The 19,464-nt window shown below is 37.7% G+C and overlaps 2 protein-coding genes across 2 annotated transcripts in view; one reads left to right on the forward strand and one right to left on the reverse strand.

Moving 5' to 3' along the window:
- Positions 1–19,464, reverse strand: part of LOC133557921 (ras-related protein Rab-26) — a 130,024-nt gene that overhangs the window by 19,714 nt on the left and 90,846 nt on the right. The gene's annotated exons all lie outside the window — the stretch shown is intronic.
- Positions 5,184–9,254, forward strand: LOC133557075 (uncharacterized). Its single transcript, XM_061907337.1, has 2 exons — positions 5,184–5,292; positions 8,056–9,254. Exon 2 carries the CDS (start codon positions 8,080–8,082, stop codon positions 8,911–8,913), a length of 834 nt encoding a protein of 277 aa, XP_061763321.1. The 5' UTR covers positions 5,184–5,292; positions 8,056–8,079; the 3' UTR covers positions 8,914–9,254.

Raw genomic sequence — 19,464 nt, forward strand, 5'->3', positions numbered from 1 at the left:
TTGTTTCTTCAGCATTGTCCACACGTTTAAGTCAGGACTTTGGGAAGGCCAGAAGAAACATTAATTCTAGCGTGATGTAGCCATTCCTTTACCACTTTTGACGCGTGTTTGGGGTAATTTTCCTGTTGGAACACCCAACTGTGCCTAAGACCTAACCTCCGGGCTGATGATTTGAAGTTGTCCTAAAGAATTTGGAGGTAAATCTTCTTTTCCCATTATCCCATTCTCTCTCTGTAAAGCACCAGTTTCATTGGCAGCAAAACAGGCCCAGAGCATTATACTACCACCACCATACTTGACGGTAGGTTTGGTGTTCCTGGGATTAAAGACCTCACCTTTTCTCCTGCAAACATATTGCTGGTTATTGTGGCCCATCCATCCATCCATCTTCTTCCCCTAATCCGAGGTCGGATCGCGGGGCCAGCAGCCTAAGCTGGGAAGCCCGGACTTCCCTCTGCCAAGCCACTTCGTCTAGCTCCTCCCGGGGGATCCCGAGGCGTTCCGAGACCAGCCGGGAGACTTGGTCTTCCCAACGTGTCCTGGGTCTTCCCCGTAGCCTCCTACCGGTTGGACGTGCCCTAAACACCTCCCTAGGGAGGCGTTCGGGTGGCATCCTGACTAGATGCCCGAACCACTTCATATGGCTCCTCTCGATGTGGAGGAGCAGAGGCTTTACTTTGAGTTCCTCCCAGTTGGCAGAGCCTCTCACCGAATCTCTAAGGGAGAGCCCCGCCACACGGCGGAGGAAACACATTTCGGCCGCTTGTACCCGTGATCTTATCCTTTCGGTCATGACCCAAAGTTCATGACCATTGGTGAGGATGAGAACGTAGATCAACCGGTAAATTGAAAGCTTTGCCTTCCGGCTCAGCTCCTTTTTCACCACAACAGATCGATACAACATCCGCATTACTGAAGACGCCGCACCGATCTGCCTGTCGATCTCACGATCAACTCTTCCCTCATTTGTGAACAAGACTCCTAGGTACTTGAAGTCCTCCACTTGGGGCAGGGTCTCCTCCCCAACCCGGAGATGGCACTCCACCCTTTTGCGGGCGAAAACCATGCACTCGGACTTAGAGGTGCTGATTCTCATTCTGGTCGCTTCACACTCAGCTGCGAACCGATCCAGTGATAGCTGAAGATCCCGGCCAGATAAAGCCTTCAGGACCACATCATCTGCAAAATCCCGGGGCCACCAAACCGGAACCCCTCAACGCCTTGACTGCGCCTAGAAATTCTGTCCATAAAAGTTATGAACAGAATCGGTATTGTGGCCAAACAGCTCAATTTTTGTTTCATAAAAGAACCAAACTTAATGAATGTTTTTTGTGACAAACAAGTATGTGCTCCAATCACCGTATTAAAAAACAAAAAGCGTTGTAGAAATTATTGGAAACTCAAGACAGCCATCGTTACGAGTGTATGTAAACTTTAAACCACGACTGTAATTACAATGTATAAAACATTGATGGAAGTGTTTGGATGTTTATTAACTTTATTGAATGCGAATGTTTGCTAACATTCATTAACTAGTTAGAGCGCATAAAAAAAAGAAAACACGTGTTCTTGTCTTGCATAAGGAAAAACTTTAAAAGAAGAGCAGCTCCCAGGTTCAATGTTGAGTTAGAAACCACATTTCCATAAAAGACAACAGAGGTGGGTTTACATTTACCTGCCCAAGTTCAGCCCCATCATTCTGACTTACTGTAAATTATATCAACGGATGTTATTACACTGGGCTGAATGTACAGAACCCTCACCGAGCAGCCTTGATGGTTGACACCTTCCAATTACTCAGACGGCCTTGAAAGATCTTGCAGGCGAGTGGGTGGATTAAAGGAAGCGGTAGAAGGAACATAGTTTCTAAGCTGGGATGTGATCAGGCACCAAAGCCATCACAGAGAAGGAGAGCTCATGCAGCGTGTGGGAGCATAAGTAGACCACGTGCATGTCATTTTGCCCACACATGATGGACTGACGTGTTGTCTACGCACTTTCATCAAAAAGAAGACGTCTGCAGAATGACATGACGAAGACGATATGTTTAGTTGCTACAAAACTTTCAGTTATCTCTAATATCCATGCAGTGTTTCCTGCAGTCACCTGACATTGCCTGATAGTGACACATTATAATGTGCATGGCCTTTATTTCTGCTTAAAAGCACAGACACACCAGGTTTCTGAATTTAGATCAAGATCCTGTTTCTTTTTGACAACAGTTCAACCAGTTACAGAAATGTGTACATTTTGGTGGATCGAACTGATATTGTTCTCTAAAAACACTTATGTGGTCATGATAGCTTCAAATTAACCAATTAATTAGGTACCCACAAAAGTAATGCTTTTTTTTACTCCCAACTTTGATAACTTGGGAACCTGCTTGAACAGTCAAATATCTATTTCTATAAGGACCGCATTAGTGTACACAATTAAAGGGGAGCTATGATGGATTTAGTCTTTTCTGTGTCACGGCCCGCGCGCATGGCAATTCGCAGTCATCTGGGAGCGCATTTCCAGGAGTGCGCCAAGCGTGTGTCAGTCCGGCGGCAGCAAGCGGCTGCAATCAATCTGCAGCAATCAGCGCACTTGCGGTTGAACAGAGGACCGCCTACATAAGCCTGCACAACCTGCTATCCGGCGCCAGAACGTAGTCTTCTGTTCGAGTACAGGAAGCCAACTAACAAAGCTCTATGCATTTCTCTCTCCGTGTTTCTTTCCCCCGTCGTTTTGATTGGTCTTGTGTTCTCCCCTTGACGTTCCTTGCAGCTACCCCTTTTGCTCCCGCATGGCAAGCTGTGCGTCTCGTCTCCTTCCCTGTGTTTACCCTCTGGTTCTCTGGCCGCCCCATGGATCTCGACCTCCCGCCTGGACACGGACCTTTTGACGCCTTGCTCTACTCCTGACTACCTGCCTGTCTCACGGACATTCGAGCCTGCCTTTCCCCTCCGGGACTTCCGCCTCTCGCTCAACGCTCCCGGTAACACACAACAGTTAATTCACACAGTCGCGCACCATACACACTCTTGGATTTTGTCACACTCCATTTCCCTAGTTTATTTTATTTTATGGTTTATTTTAGATGTATTGTAAATATACATATAATACAACATGGAACTATACTACGCCTTTGTTGTCTGTGCCGTCTACTCCCTCTGTGCATAACATTGTGACTTATAAATGTTGTTCCAACGTTGGATACTCGTTGTAAACAATGTCAAAGTGTCAAATAGTCAAGTTCATGCATTTGGTTGTGAGTTTGCATGCAGTTTCGGATGCCTCTGTTTGCAGAGTTTTGGAGTTTAGCTACGCTGTAATGTCACAGCAAGGTGGACGTACTTATTTGGACAATTAGTAAAGCTCTCAGCCACAAGGGGAGGAGCTCCTCTTTAGGCTATAAGGAAACAAAAAAGGTGGGATAAAGTATTGTTTTCATCTAATCCACATAACACCAACATGCAGTTAGATGAATGCTGATAAAAGCAACTTTTTTATGCAGTCTGAATCAAGTGGAGAGTATGCAGGTGTACTTAATATTGTGACCAGAGGAATTTATATAATGTTTATGAAGTTTTTTTTTCACTGTGTCTGGGAAACAAATTTAAATTTGAGACTTTTGGAGAGAGTGGTGCGTGGTTTTGTTTTCAATCTGGGAACACTTCCACAAACAACATATTTCAGACAGATTATAAAAGTGACTGTGGAGCAAAACGTACAAAAACTTTACACCAATACATATCCAATACATATTATCTGCATCACGAGGATGTGTTTTAAATATAGATAAAAATCACCATAGGTCCTGTTTAAATCAATCGACAGAGCAGCACAGTCAATGGACAAGTTAATGACACCTATTTTAATATTTAAGATTGACTAAATGGCAAAGTTTACAGGCATAAAATTAGTAAATACATGTATATACTTGTGAAACTTGAAAAGTTTGTTAGGGGTGGTTAGGGGCGTTGAGTATATTTACAGCGAGATTCACCACTGAAATTTAAGTATTTATTTTATATATATATATATATATATATATATATATATATATATATATATATATATAAGAAATACTTGAATATCAGTGTTCATTTATTTACACATTTACACACACATAACACTCATCTACTCATTGTTGAGTTAAGGGTTAAATTTTCCATTGTTGTTTTTCTAACCATATGCATGTACAGTAGATGGCAGTATTGTCCTGTTTAAGAGTGTCAAACATTACCATTAATTGATTAACTGCTGTTGTTGTGTGTTGCTGCCGCGCTGGGAGGACGTTAATGAAACTGCCTAACAATAAACCCACATAAAAAACCAAGAACTTGCCCTCATCATTTAACAGTTATAACATCATTGGGCAGACATGCTGTGGGAGAGCAGACGTGAAAACAGGCTCCGGTCCGCATGGAGCTGGAGGGGGCGTGGCCTCCAGCCCCGCCTGAATTTTGGGAGATTTTCGGGAGAAAATTTGTCCCGGGAGGTTTTCGGGAGAGGTGCTGAATTTCGGGAGTCTCCCGGAAAATCCGAGAGGGTTGGCAAGTATGCCTGTATGTCAGTCAAAAGTGCAGATTCTAAACATTGAATCATTTTCTTTTATTTGAAAATATCCAGCGGGCCACATTGAAATGTTTATTATGTTCCATTATGCTGTCAACTGCCTTGTTTATGCTGTTTTGCAAGACATGTGTCATGTGACTTCAAACTGGACACCTCATTGGGTTGTTCTAAGACAGGATATATTGCTTCAGTCTTAATTTACCAGATGTGAGTCTTGCTTTTGGAAAGCAGAACATTTTTCGACACTGACATTTTTTCATACTCAAATTTTATTCAAATGCATTTCGCTGACATATTTTCAATGAAACTGTCCGCATAATCTGATGTAAGATATTTCAGGTCACAAAATTCTAATAAATTCAGTGTAAAAAAAAAAAAAAAAAGCTTTTTTAAAAACCATATACAACACTTTCCACTACACACTACTGCATACGTCCAACCCACTAACAAAACACTAATCTTGCAAATGCTGACCTATTGTACATGTATGCATAAAATTATGGTAAAAAGGGAAACAAAACCCCCAATTTACGTATATAGATGCCCTCCAACCTCACTTAAATATCCATGCAGTCAGTTTGCCGTTAAAGTAAGAAACCATTTGAGGAAGTTGTGGTTGGGGTTAGGGTTGGTCTGAGGGTGGAGAGCTTTTACAAATATCCCAAAGGTGGCAAGAATATTTTAGTCTAAGCAGACTACGTGACCAGTCTAATCAACACAGGATTTCAGGTAAAATGTGTTTGTCATTTATTTTTAAGATGTTAAATTTAACATTGTCCATTATTTAGCATAGCATAATCAACATGACAGTAGTAAAGCTGTCCAACAATTAATTTATAACCCTGAAAAATGTGTACTTTTTGATCTTTGATTTTGGTCTTTTTAGTAAATTGTTGCTGTATTTTGGTCATATTTGCTCCAGTTCTTCCCAAATAGTGGGTGGGCGGATGGCATGCTTTGTCAGTGCATGCTTCACACACCGCTTTAAATCTGTACACTACAAAACGTGCTCATTGTAGCCATTAATCATGACTTCCTCATTTTGATTAAAACATTTTTTTAATCTGCACAAATTGTTTAAGTATTGTAGGTTTAAGTGTTTTTTATGGTTTGCTCCTCGGTTAATGTTGCTGATCAATTTTAATGTATTATCATTTATTGAATTTATTTAGTTTTAATTTTCAGTATCAAATGGTGTAAGTCGGTCAAAAATGTTTTCGTTTTTTTTTTTTTTTAAGGCAAATTGATGCACTTTAAATCTTTTCTTTTACAGACTAAAAAAACAACATTAATAAAGTTAGTCTATGTTGTATGTCTGTTTTTTTTCTCTTTAATGTTATTAAGGATACAAAGTTATGCAGAGGTGTACTTTTAACATATCCATTTTAGGGACAAATGATACTATTCGGTAGGGCAGTGGTTCTCAACCTTTTTTGAGTGATGTTTTTTTAATTCAAGTACCCCCTAATCAGAGCAAAGCATTTTTGGTTGAAAAAAAGAGATAAAGAAAAACTATGTCATCAGTTTCTGATTTATTAAATTGTAAAACAGTGCAAAATATTGCTCATTTGTAGTGGTCTTTCTTGAACTATTTGGAAAAAAAGATATAAACATAACTAAAAACTTGTTGAAAAATAAACTAGTGATTCAATTATAAATAAAGATTTCGAAACATAGAAGTAATCATCAATTTAAAGTGCCCTCATGAACTTAATTCTAAACATTTCTTCAATCTTTAACATCAATATTTATGGAACATGTCCACAAAAAATGTAGCTGTCAACACTGAATATTGCATTGTTGCATTTCTTTTCACAGTTTATGAACTTACATTCATATTTTGTTGAAGTATTATTCAATAAATATATTTATAAAGGATTTTTGAATTGTTGCTATTTTTAGAAAAAAATTTTAAAATCTCAAGTACCCCCAGGGGTACGCGCACCCCGATTTGAGAATCACTGCGGTGGGGGATGGGGGCGCAAAATGTTTTCTTTTTTCTAGGGGGCACGTAAAATAAAATAATTGAGGTACTGTATTACTCCCTTATATATGATTTTTCCTAAGAGGTGTTTTCCTATGTTAACTTAAAAAAGTCAATGTTCAATTCTTTCACAGATTAACCACACACTGGCAGTTATTCAACAATACCCCAAAGCCAAAGAGCACATATAAGACTTCAATTTTCAAAGGGCATAAAAAACGTTTGGGATATAAATAAATAAATAAATGATAAATGGGTTGTACTTGTATAGCGCTTTTCTACCTTCAAGGTACTCAAACCGCTTTGACACTACTTCCACATTTACCCATTCACACACACATTCACACACTGATGGAGGGAGCTGCCATGCAAGGCGCCAACCAGCACCCATCAGGAGCAAGGGTGAAGTGTCTTGCTCAGGACACAACGGACGTGATGAGGTTGGTACTAGGTGGGAATTGAACCAGGGACGCTCGGGTTGCGCACGGCCACTCTCCCACTGCGCCACGCCGTCCCTATATATATATTTTTGTAATTTTTCTGCTCAAAATTTTATAAGCAAAACTAACCTGCAGTACAAGCTAAGAGTACCAAGCAATTTAAGAAAAACGGTCCAGCCCAGTCCATAGGATAAAAAGATGGCTGGACAGGAAATAATACAGAAAATAGAAAAACTAAGAAACTGTCAAGGGAATTTATGCCAATTTTTGTTTAAAACTAAATATAATTTGGTAATTTGAGCAAAGAAAAAAAGTAAAACAAATAATGAAAAACATGTTTTTACAACCTTCAAAATCCTAAGGACTTTTATGTCCTGTTTGGCTTCAAACATAATTCAAATCAAATGTTCCCACAGCTTTAATCCAATAAGTAATACCCCAAAATTCTGGCACAAATGCAATTTCATTGTGAGCATGTAATTATCATAATACAAAGTGTATAACTTTACAATAATTAAGTATTAGCATTTTGCAAAGCACTTTAGAAACTTAACTTTAGTACATCATCATTACCAAGAGTAGTTTAATGTGAAAATGACTAAGTACTTGATTAGTAAAACTTTGGAGCTAGGCCGTGGCTGCTGGTCTCAGTGTTTAGGTTTGTAAAAGTTACTTTTTTCTGGTAGGATTACAATATTTCCTCCAAACACTCATAATCTCCGGAGTATATGGAATTGATATCCATCTGGAGTTAATATTTAATTTTAGGTAAATCACTTTTATAGTTTGTCTAAGTCGGAAATGTGTGACTGATTTTAGGATGCAATGCATACAGTATGTATTTGAACACAGTGAGGGTTTGAAGGAAAACACCAGCATTTAATTATTATTTAGACTTTCCTTTTTTTTTAATACATGTTGATTTATCCACTTAAATGTCGGTTTATCAACAAGTACATTTGTTGTGGAAAAGGAATAGGGAGTGAAAGGTTACTCAAGCAGTTAAGAAAGGTGTCTTTAGTTCCTCTTTCTAAATTTCCCCATGTTTTCACTTATTTTTTTCACTAGGTTGTGTGTCAAAGTTTGGTTACGATGGACAAGCAGGAAGTCAGACAGCGGTCTAGCTCAACAGCCTCCCCCTCCAGCCTGTCCTCCAGCTCTCATCAGCGCCGTTGGTCCAATGATTTTGGCCGCAAGAGCAGCTCCCCTGTCATTATTATCAGGAAGAATGTGAAGGAACCGCAGCCTCCGCAGCGGGGGGTATCGCTTGTTAGACGCCAGACTCCATCTTGCCGTTCAGCGCAACGCTACTCCTATCCAAATACTGGGATCCGCTCGTCGCCTTCCTGTTCTTCTCCTGTCCAGACGGCGGTCATAACGGGCCACGATCCTCGAGGTTGGAAGTTGCGTCCAAAATCCTGCATCTCCTCCATGTCGTCGCTGCAGGTGCCACTCCCTGTCTCTATTCCAGATCCCAGTTCTCTACCATCCATCACATCTTCACCAATTCAACCTGACGCCAGCTTAAAATCTAAACCTCCTCTCGAAAGCAAACCATTCCGTCGCCATCACTCAGACTCTTCAGCTTTGCTCAAATCTATGTCTTTGGTGACACTTGAGGAGCTCCGTGATGTGCGGCTGCGTCCCACCAACCACTTGGATGAACCGGATGACGTCTTCAGTGAAGCATATGCGAAGGGAAAAGTGTCTCCTCAGTCACACAAAATGCCACCAGCTGTTCCACAAAAAACTCTTCTGGCAAGACAAATGGCACAACTCATTGCTCAATCGTGTCAACGCCAAAGGTGTGCCACACCCAAAAGTGAGCTGTACAGTGTGATTAAGCCAAAACCTAAACGTCAACAACAGAACGACAACCCCTGCACCCTGCATCCGAAAACAAATAGTCAGCACTTCAAAGGTTGATGAAAATGGTTATGGTTGAATTTATTTTGAACATGTAAAGAGATACAATAATAATTACATATGTTAATTTCTCTTAACTACATGTTCAAAAAGGATTAGGAAAAAGCTAATCGTATTTAATCCTACCCCTTTTCCAAGTCATAGCAATTACTAACATGTTCTGATCTTGTAATTGTATCATTTACACCAATGAACACAGCGGTTCTCTTAATAGTTAAGTCAGTCATGAGTCACAAATGAAATGAATTTCACTTTCAACAAAGTTTTAATATGTTTATCAAGATTCTTCTTCCTTGTAAACACTTATAGGTTGAACAGCCTCTTAAATTGGATCATATTGAGTTGAGTTGTGTTTGAGTTTATTTTGAAAATGCAAGCATACAACATGAAACATCACAATTTCCGGTTTCTCTTTTCAACATGTTCGAAAAGGAGTAGGAAGAAGCAGAGCTTATTTAATCCTACCCGTTTTCTTTTACATAACAGTTGCTAAAACTTTTGTTCACTTCCTGCTCTCAATGTATTCACAATATACCGCATAGGTAATCACAATTTAAAAAAAAATAAAAAATTGGTGAAGTAAGTTTTATTCTATACGATGAGATAAGTAAGATTATTTTGAGAATGAGTATATTAGTACATTGTTTGTCATCTTTTCCTAATCTGTTCTATAATTTAATTCCACATACTGATATACTAAAGGTCTTCATATAGTATATATATTTATATATGTATATATATATATGTATATATATATATATACATATATATATATATATATATATATATATATATATATATATGTATATATATATATATACATATATATATATATATATATATATATATATATATATATATATATATATATATACGCACACACACACACACACACACACACACACACACACACACACACACACACACACACACACACACACACACACACACACACACACATGCACACGCACACACACACGCACACACGCACACATCCACTGACTGGTGATACTGCTGTGCCTTTGTTGTTTCCATATATTTCAGTGAAACCACCAGACATGTTCAAGGTTGCTGTTTCACAATAAAAGGAAATATTGAAAACATAAATAATTTCACTCACATAATCTTAATTTACTCTAAACTGAAAATTATTAGCCCCTTGGCAAGCTTCAAAAAAATATTCCAAGACATTTTTGTAGTTTTAAGAACTATTTACTTATTTTTAGTGATCTTAATTTTAGCATGAATAATTATAGTTTTTCTATTCTAGTTTAAAAATTTTAAAATTGAGAAAATATCTAACCTTGTTGTGTTAGCGTTTATAATAAAAATATCATGAATACTTGGTAAAATTCAGGTCACAAAATGGAGTATTGTTGGCAGTTTTTGGATGGTTATTTAGAGGGCTTTATGGGCAAAACAGAGGACCCCCCATTGACTCAAATGTAGAATCAGAATCAGAATAGTTTTTTATTGCCATTGTTTGAGAACAGGTTCACAAACTACGAATTTTTCTTGGTGCAATCGTGCAACATAAAAGATATACAAGACATATAGGCTGACGTGTATTTACATTGATTGATTGATTGATACTTTTATTAGTAGATTGCACAGTACAGTACATATTCCGTACAACTGACCACTAAATGGCAACACCCAAATAAGTTTTTCAACTTGTTTAAGTCGGGGTCCACGTTAATCAATTCATCAAGTTAGAATGCATTAAAAGAAAATACATCCATATTCTTGTCTTTTATAATGATTATGAATAATAGGCAAAATTCCCCAAAAAGTGCAATCCTGTTTAAGGATATTGCTACAGTTAATAAAAACGTGTTATTATTATGAATTAACTTTTAAGGGTAAAGTACAAGTGTTTGCATTTTGTCTGGTGAATTGTAACCAGATTGTAGACACGAAAAGTAAACAAACATTTTTAGTTGGGAACTTGCTGAAAACTGCACTCAAAAGGGCTTTTTATTTGCTAAGCTGTCAGTCACGACCTCCTGATGCCCAAGTAAATACTTTGTCTTTGAAAGTGGCAGATTTATTGAACTGCACAATTAAGGCCTCTCGAGTTTTGTGCAAAAATAAAAATACAAATATTTTGACCTTCAAATTTTCCTTGACTTTTAAAACATTTTTTTTGAAAAAAAAAATATATATATTTGAACTCCAATATATACTGGGGTATCTTACTGAAGCAAATCGACAATATGATGAGTTTGCTGTAAAAATGGCTAACAGTGTAAGCATTTATGTTTAAGTGGCTTAGGGGCAAGAATAAAAACAGAAGATAATATTGACCAAATTTAATTGGATATGAACATGGTTTTTGCACCTACGGTATTTAAATTTGGCAGAAGCATCATGGACAGTAGATGTAAATCAAATTGAAGACTTTTAAACACATTGTTTGGGGCCGCCACACCAACTTCTCTCTAATAAAAACAAACTTTGAGCATGAAAAATAATCTTGTTCAGTAATCTACTTTAGTTGGTGTGAAAATAAAAGTAATTCATCGCGCTGGAATGAGAATCTGCATCAAATACAAGATCATTTAAACTAAATTGAAGGGGTATACAAATACAACCGTTTTTTTTAATTCTTAAAATAAAATGGTAAGTATTTAGGTTTAGGTCAGAATTGAGTAGTTTAATATGAATTCACTGAATCTTTCAGCTTAAACCATGGGTGTCAAACTCTGGCCCGCGGGCCAAATTTGGTAATTTCACTTGGCCCTTGAGGCAATATCAAATTAACATTAGAGGTGTCCCGCCGCTGTAACACCGAATTCACCGCTAACACTCTTACTTGCCAAACCTCTCGATTTTCCCGGGAGACTCCCGAAGTTCAGTGCCCCTCCCGAATTTCATCCCGGACAACATTATTTAGGGTGGGCTTTAAAGGCACTGCCTTTGGCGTTCTCTACAACCTGTCTTCACGTCCGCTTTTCCTCTATACAAACAGCGTGCCGGCCCAGTCACATAATATATGCAGCTTATACACACACACAAGTGAATGCAAGGCATACTTGGTCAACAGCCATACAGGTCACAGTGAGGGTGGCCGTATAAATAACTTTAACACTGTTACAAATATGCGCCACACTGTGAACCCACACCAAACAAGAATGATACATTTCGGGAGAACATCCGCACCGTAACACAACATAAACACAACAGAACAAATACCCAGAACGCCTTGCAGCACTAACTCTTCCGGGACGCTACAATATACACCCCCCGTTATCAACAAACCCCGTCCACCTCAACCCCACCGCCGAAAAGAGGCATTCAATTTTTATTTAAATTTTATTTGATATGCCATTGATATCTTTTAATTATAATTATTATTTGAAACTTGATTTTGCAAGTTATATAAGTCTTGCTTGTACAATATTCAATGCAAAACTTGTTTGGGTCCCTATTAAAAGGTTAATTTGTACAACCTCGGCCCGCGGCTTTGTTCGGTTTTAAATTTTGGCCCACTCTGTATTTGAGTTTGACACCCCTGGCTTGAACCATTACTATAGTGCAGACAGGTATATAACACAATGGTGCTTTATGTGTGCACTAATTTAAGCACATCTGGAAGTGGTGCAGCATTTGTATGAACAATCTTGACTCCAGAAGTAAACAACATTTTTGTAACAATGTTAATAATACATGTACCCCCCTCTCCCCCCACCCAAATATGTTAATACATTTATGTGTGGTAATATTTTGGCATCAAGAAACTTGTTTTGTGAAATGCAGTTTAAGGGGGAAAAAAAGTTTTGGAGCAATATGGTTCTGTGAATCTGGGTTTTGCCAGCAGAGAGGCACAGAGGTCTCCCAGGTGTACAGAACACAGCAGGCAGAAATCTGCTGTGCAGTCTGGAAGCAACGCTGCAGGCACGGACTCGTCATCGTGAATACACATCAAGAAATGTTGAGACCTCAAATGCTTCTAAATATATCCCACCCTTCCTCTTTTTGTCTGATATGCAAATTGTTGTGCGAAAGTAGGATTGGTATAATCTCTCTTAAAATGTCTTTGAATTCCTTGGAGTTATAACAGGTCTAGGATCAACTGTAATCTATCACAATACACAATGTTTCTACTCTGTTGTACAGGCAGACTTGTATTGTGATTGTTGTTAAACAGGTATGCGCATGGGAAAAGTGACCGTTGCTGGTGCTGGTGTCAAAACTCCATCTAGTGTAAAATAAGTCGATAAGACAACTTTAAAATCTTTTTAGTATAAAATAAGTAGATACACTATAAAACAGTGTGTGATTGTACTGACCCTTTATTGTATACATAGATATTGTATACATATTGTGTTCACAGATCAAGGCCAGCCCACCCTAAATGCAGAACATGCAAAGAAGCAGAAGTAAAATGTAAAGTAGTGAATGATAAGGCCCCCGTTATATGTATATATATATATATATATTTTTTTTTTTAAACTGCCTTGTCACTGCAACATTTGTATCTACAGTATTTTAGACTATGGAGACCTGTTATACATGAATGCCCCTGCTCAATGTCTACATAGGATTGACACTGTGCATCAAGCTTCTCTTAGGTTCATAACTAACTGTAGGGCCTTGACTCATCATTGTGAGCTGTATTCTCGAGTGGGATGGCCTTCTTTGTCCTCCAGGAGGCTGGGTCATTGGTATACTTGTATTTATAAGGCTGTGCTTAGTCTACTGCCCTCCTACATTAGTGACTTAATCACTCGGAGGAGTGTTGACTCTAACCGTTCAAATGATAATTTGTTGCTCACTGTTCCAATTGCCTGCACAGAACTGGGGAAAAAAAGGGCTTTTGTTTACTCTGCTTCTTTCACATGGTGCATGTTGCCAAAAGACTGGAAATTAAATGAACTTATTTCATTGAACGCTTTTAAATTCAGGTTGAGAGCATTTTGAGAGGTTGTTTTAAAATTGTAATGTGAATGACATGTATTTTTATCTAACTCTATTCTTTGCTGCCTCTTGGCCAGGACTCCCTTGAAAAATAGTTTTTTTATAATCTCCATGGAACTTTCCTGGTTAAATAAAAGTTAAATTAACCCCAAAAAAAATGCAGGGACCTACAGTGAAACCTGCTTAAGTTGTCACCAACCCCTCATTGTTGAACAACTGAACAAGTTCTTATTATTACTAAAAAGCGCCCGCTTAAGTCGACGTGCTGTATATGTTTGACTGCTTTTCTCAAAATAAAATTTGAGACCAAAAAGTAATTTCTATTTAAACTAAACATGTGAAATGTAAACCAGGGAATGATAAGGCGCTTTATATGAAATTTTACTGCAGATGTATTCCTGGCCGTTTGCGTGTGTTACCAATACCAATAGGATTTGTCACTCGTGTTTGATTCCAGAAGTAATAACAGACATGTTGCCAGAAATCAGACGTGAGCTGCTATGGAAACAGAAATCAATGTGCGGAAAAAATTAGTTCGGGATGTCACATTTAGGGCGCATTGTGATGCGCGAAGGCATCACCCCCAGATGCAGCAGAACCAGACAGGCAGGATAGCAGGAAAGAGCTGATTTTAATATACAAAAAGGTAAACGAAAACTTGTACAAAACAGAAATGAAACGGCATGCCTACGCATGGAAAGCTAATGCTAATAGTTAGCAAGCATCGAGTTCCAAGTCCAATAGAAACGACGTGCAGAGTGCACGCGAAACTAAGACGTGACTTAGCAAGGTTAATACAAAACAGAATAATAAACGTGACTGTTGCTTACTGCAAACCATGAGCCAAGAACGAACTGAGGTAGAATGCAGGCTTAAATACTAAAGTAAACAATTGCCAACAGGTGTACGTCGAAAAGCATAGCAGGTGGAACAAATCAGAAACCATGGAAATGAGATAAAACAGGAAGTGCAAAACTCAGAACAGGAAGAGTCCAAAAATAATTAAAAAACACCAAAAATAACTCAAAAGACAAACTAAAGATGTGATATGGTATTTATTCTTTTTTTTAACTTTTTTTTTTGTCATCAAAAATGTAGATTTTTGTCATGAAAAAGGGAGTTTTTTTGGGTTGGTGCACTAATTGTAAGTGTATCTTGTGTTTTTTATGTTGATTTAATAAAAAAATAAATAAAATAAAATTAAAATTAAAAAAATTAAAAAATAAAAATTTATAAAAAATTATTCTGCGGCCCAGTACCAATCGAGGTGGTTGGGGACCACTGGTCTACATAACATATAATGGTGGTTCTTTGGTCAAAATGTTGCATAGATAATGTTTTACAGACCGTCTCATTAGAATATGCGGTTTTGTGGGCGGTCTTATTTACATGCTTCCAATTGGACTGTGTATGCTCCCTGCAAGCTATTTAGTAGTTTTTAGTGCTTCATATCGAATATACTGACAGAAAAAAGTTAGAACTCTATGCTAATTTATATTAGAAACGGTAACATTGGAGGATGCATGTGCATGTACGAACCAGTCTTCCCCCACAACAAGAAGGCCGAGACAAAGAAAGTGCTTATTGACTGCAGCGTCAGATTACAGTGGCAGACCCACGCAGCACATTTTGGGAAAATTGCTACCATATATGAAGATATCCGCTGACGTCACAACTGGGACAAAAAATCACAAATTGGGCAAATTCCAAAAGGCTCATGTGGCTGAAGGACAAAGGAAGGCACAAATATTTTAAGAATATCTCCGCGTAGTTTGATATAAAATTAGTGTGATTAATAGAGATCCCAAATACACAAACAGGTAAAAAAAAAAATCTGGTTTTACATAAAAGGCCCCCTTTAATATCTTACAGCAAGACACAATCCATACCTTGATGCGGTTAAAGTGTCTTCAGAATCAGAATCAGAAGTACTTCATCAATCCCCAAGGGGAAATCAATTGCAACACTACATCTCTCTATCGAGCACAATATCACTTAACTGGCAACATTTATTATCACCTATTCTCTGTTTACTGCTAAAGATCACAAATACAATTGAGATCAATGGTTTGTTGTCTACAACTAGTTTGAAGTGTTTTCTTGCTGTAAGCTTACGGTAATTACCGTATTTTCCCGACTATAAGCAGCTACTGTTTTCCCAATCTTTCAACCCTGCGGCTTATACAAAGTTGCAGCTCACCCATGGATTTTTCTTCACTAACAGCTAAACTATGGAATGGGTTAAGCAAATAAATCAAACAATGTACTAAAATCATCCACCGTTCAAACTCAGTGTTCATAAAGTACAAGGAAGACAAATCCTGATAAACATCTTGCCCCTTATTAAAAAAGAAGAAAATCTTATTCATCTCATAAAGGAGGCACAAAGACATCAATGACTTTTCTGTTTTGTTTATCAAATGTTTTACGGCTGTGTTACAGGAAACAATAACATTTACAAAATCTTTATGAATAAATTACTGATTCCACAACATAGCAGTCTATATCTAAGGCATACAGTCTAGTCCAGTGCAGTTAAAAATCTTTCTTTCTTATAAAATTTAGTGAATGTGGCTTATATACCGGAAAGTAAGATACATGGTTTTTAACTGGAGATTTTCAATAAATAGTGTTGCTTCAGTCTTTTCTTTACTCTGAAATGGCAATGAGTAGCCTAGAAGTGCAAGGTTATATTTTCAGAAAATCACATATCCTATCTTAAAACAAAGAGCAATTAAAAGATACTGTTTGACGAGAACCGGGTGGGTAAGCAGTTATTGGATTGTGGTGCTCCTTTCGAAAGCGACAGTGAGTATGAATAGTTGTTTGTAAATATGTGCTCTGTTTGACTAGCGATCAGTCTAGTGGAGTGGTTTTCCAACTTTTTTCACCAAGTACCACCTCAGAAAAAACTTGGCTCTCTAAGTATCACCATAATGATCAACATTAAAATACAGTAGCATAGTAGGCCCAAGTATTCATTAAAAACAAGGCAAAGGGTTTATATTACTAGTATATTTAATATTTTTGGCCACTGCAACATTACACACAGTTTGAACAGTTACACTGTGTTTGAATATAGAAAAAATAAAACACTGTATTTTAATCAATTGATTCTTTTGCATACCAGTAAATGGGGCTCAACCACAGTTTGAGAATGACTGGTCTCGGGTGTACCTCGCTCTTCGCTCAAAGTCAGCTGAAACAAGGCTGCCTACCCATGACCCTGACGAGGACAAGCGGTATATAGGATGCATGGACAAAACATGAACTATGAATACAATTGAAATACTTATGGCGCCTGTTAACGTGAGTGTTAAAAACGCAAGAAAGACGTCTGCTGATAGAATACATTGGAATTTTTTATCTTTTGAGCCCGACAAAAGCATTAAAAATCAATGGATGAAATTGTGGAAAGCTATTTTTCTTATAAATAGATAAAAGTTTGACAAAAGAGAAAAGTAAATGAAATGAGAGAGAGGAAATATAAGAGTAAGAATGAGAAAACTAAATCAACCAGCTTGAAATTAGGACAAAACAACCAAATCTGATGATAGAAAAAAGTGCAAAAAAAGCAGGGATATTTATTTGATTTATATTTTTTCAGATAAGGGACAAGCGGTAGAAACAAACAGGGCTGGAGTGGGCTCTTGCATTATTCATTTTCTTCTTGGCAAAAGAAAAGGCCTTGCAGAACAAAGCATCACCAACCTGCATGCCAATCATTTGTGCTCTTTTGTTCACTTGAGATTATGTTTTATGCAAAAGCCAGACTATTTGATTTACAACGGTCAGACTCCAACTCCATTAAACGGCACAATGCTTTGGTAGAAACACACAACAGATCAAAATAAGCAATCAGTCAGTCCATATTCGACTGAGATACAGTCGATTGAATTTACAGTCGGATAAAAATATTCCCATTTAAGCAAACATTATATTTATGCCTGTCAAGCTCATTTAAATAACTTCGCCTGGCTGACTATGAGTGTGCGCGTACACCTGTAACCTATGACTAGCGTGACGTATGGGAGCCACGCTGACAGCTGTACGACACTGATAAGAAGCCCAATAATAGATCCAGTGGCAACTCGCACTCTCGCCAAGAAGTAATCTGTGAAGATTACATGCAATTGGAGTGCTACCATTCCATCAAAAAAAGGTAGACCATGTCGTCTAAACTCATTGAGATTTAGTGCATGTACAATGTAATCACCAGTGTGCCAGTTCGTTTTATTGAATGAATGAATGATGAATGAAATAAGTTCATTTCGGTCATATAATCAAATCAATCAACCATTTTGTGTGATCAGTTTTACAGTACATTTTATATGTATACAATAATGCACATTTACACACGAAAGAAAAGAAAAAGAGTGACCAAAAAAGGAATAGGCTGAAGCCAAAGCTTATATTTGCCTACCCTATACCTTCACAGAAAATTATATTGCCTGGAACATCAACATAAACAAATAAATAAATCAAAAATCAATGGGATGAAAGTAATTGTGACTTTTTTTTATAATTTTCAATTATTTCACCTTTCAATGTTTTCTTAAACCTTACCAAAGAAGTGCATGTCTTCAGCTCATCACTGAGCTTGTTCCACCATTTAACTCCTAAAACTGTAATACATTTGTATTTTATATTTGTTCTCGCTTTACCTATTTCAAAAATCGATATCCCCGTAAATTATAGTTTTCTCCTCTTAAATGAAATAGCCTGAGAATACAAGCTGGAAGGCTGTTGTTTTTTACTCGAAACATAATTTCCATTGTTTTTAAAAACACAATGTCTGAAAATTTTAATACATTCGAACTCATAAATAATGGATTGGTATGTTAGTAGTAGCACGCTTTGTGTATTATTCTAATGACCATTTTTTGAAGTATTATTATATTGATGGTGCAATCAAAGCATTTGCATAAAGATTTGAGTGAATTAATAATCTGAAAAACATTCTTAAGAGAGCTTCATCGTCAGCCGTTATCGGTCCACTGCTTGCTGAAGGTACTACTCCAAGACACTCTTGCTGCGCTCTGCCAGTCTACTAATAGTTCATCTCCGTTTCTCATGCCATCTCTGAGTCTCCATGATGTTATTGACAAGGTCCACTTGTTGTCTAAACTTCTACCAACCCATTTCCATTGACTGAGTTTAATGGATTGGATGATCTCCTGGACTTTGGTTTGATCTCTGAACAAAACATTTGTTTTCCTTTCCTTGAATACAATATATGCACATTTCTTTCTTACATTCTTCAGACGCTGCCAATAAATTTAGCCTTTTTACGTCATACCAATGAGATGGCCGAATGGATTACAGCAGACCAATGAAATTGTTTACATTAAAACGAACACACTCGCAATCATTCAGTCTGTCGCTTAGCCCATTATGCTCTCACCCTCATCAAGAAACAAACTAAATGCACACAACACTATCCCGAAGCCGATAAGGATTGAAAAAAGAAACAAATGCACCACCACTTGGGCTCCGAAAGACCAGACCGCCAACCGCCGAAGAAGAAAGCACAAGCCCAGAGGCGACCCACATCGAGATGAAAATAAAAGCAAAATCGCTGGCCAAAGCACTGAGTGCCCTCAAATCCAAAGAAAACCACCCAAGCGGCCC

This window comes from Nerophis ophidion, linkage group LG08, assembly GCF_033978795.1.
Source record: "Nerophis ophidion isolate RoL-2023_Sa linkage group LG08, RoL_Noph_v1.0, whole genome shotgun sequence".
Lineage (NCBI taxonomy): Eukaryota > Metazoa > Chordata > Actinopteri > Syngnathiformes > Syngnathidae > Nerophis > Nerophis ophidion.

Bases quoted from the DNA above. Each gene is read 5' to 3' on its own strand.
- LOC133557075 (XM_061907337.1), top strand. From the start codon at position 8,080: ATGGACAAGCAGGAAGTCAGACAGCGGTCTAGCTCAACAGCCTCCCCC.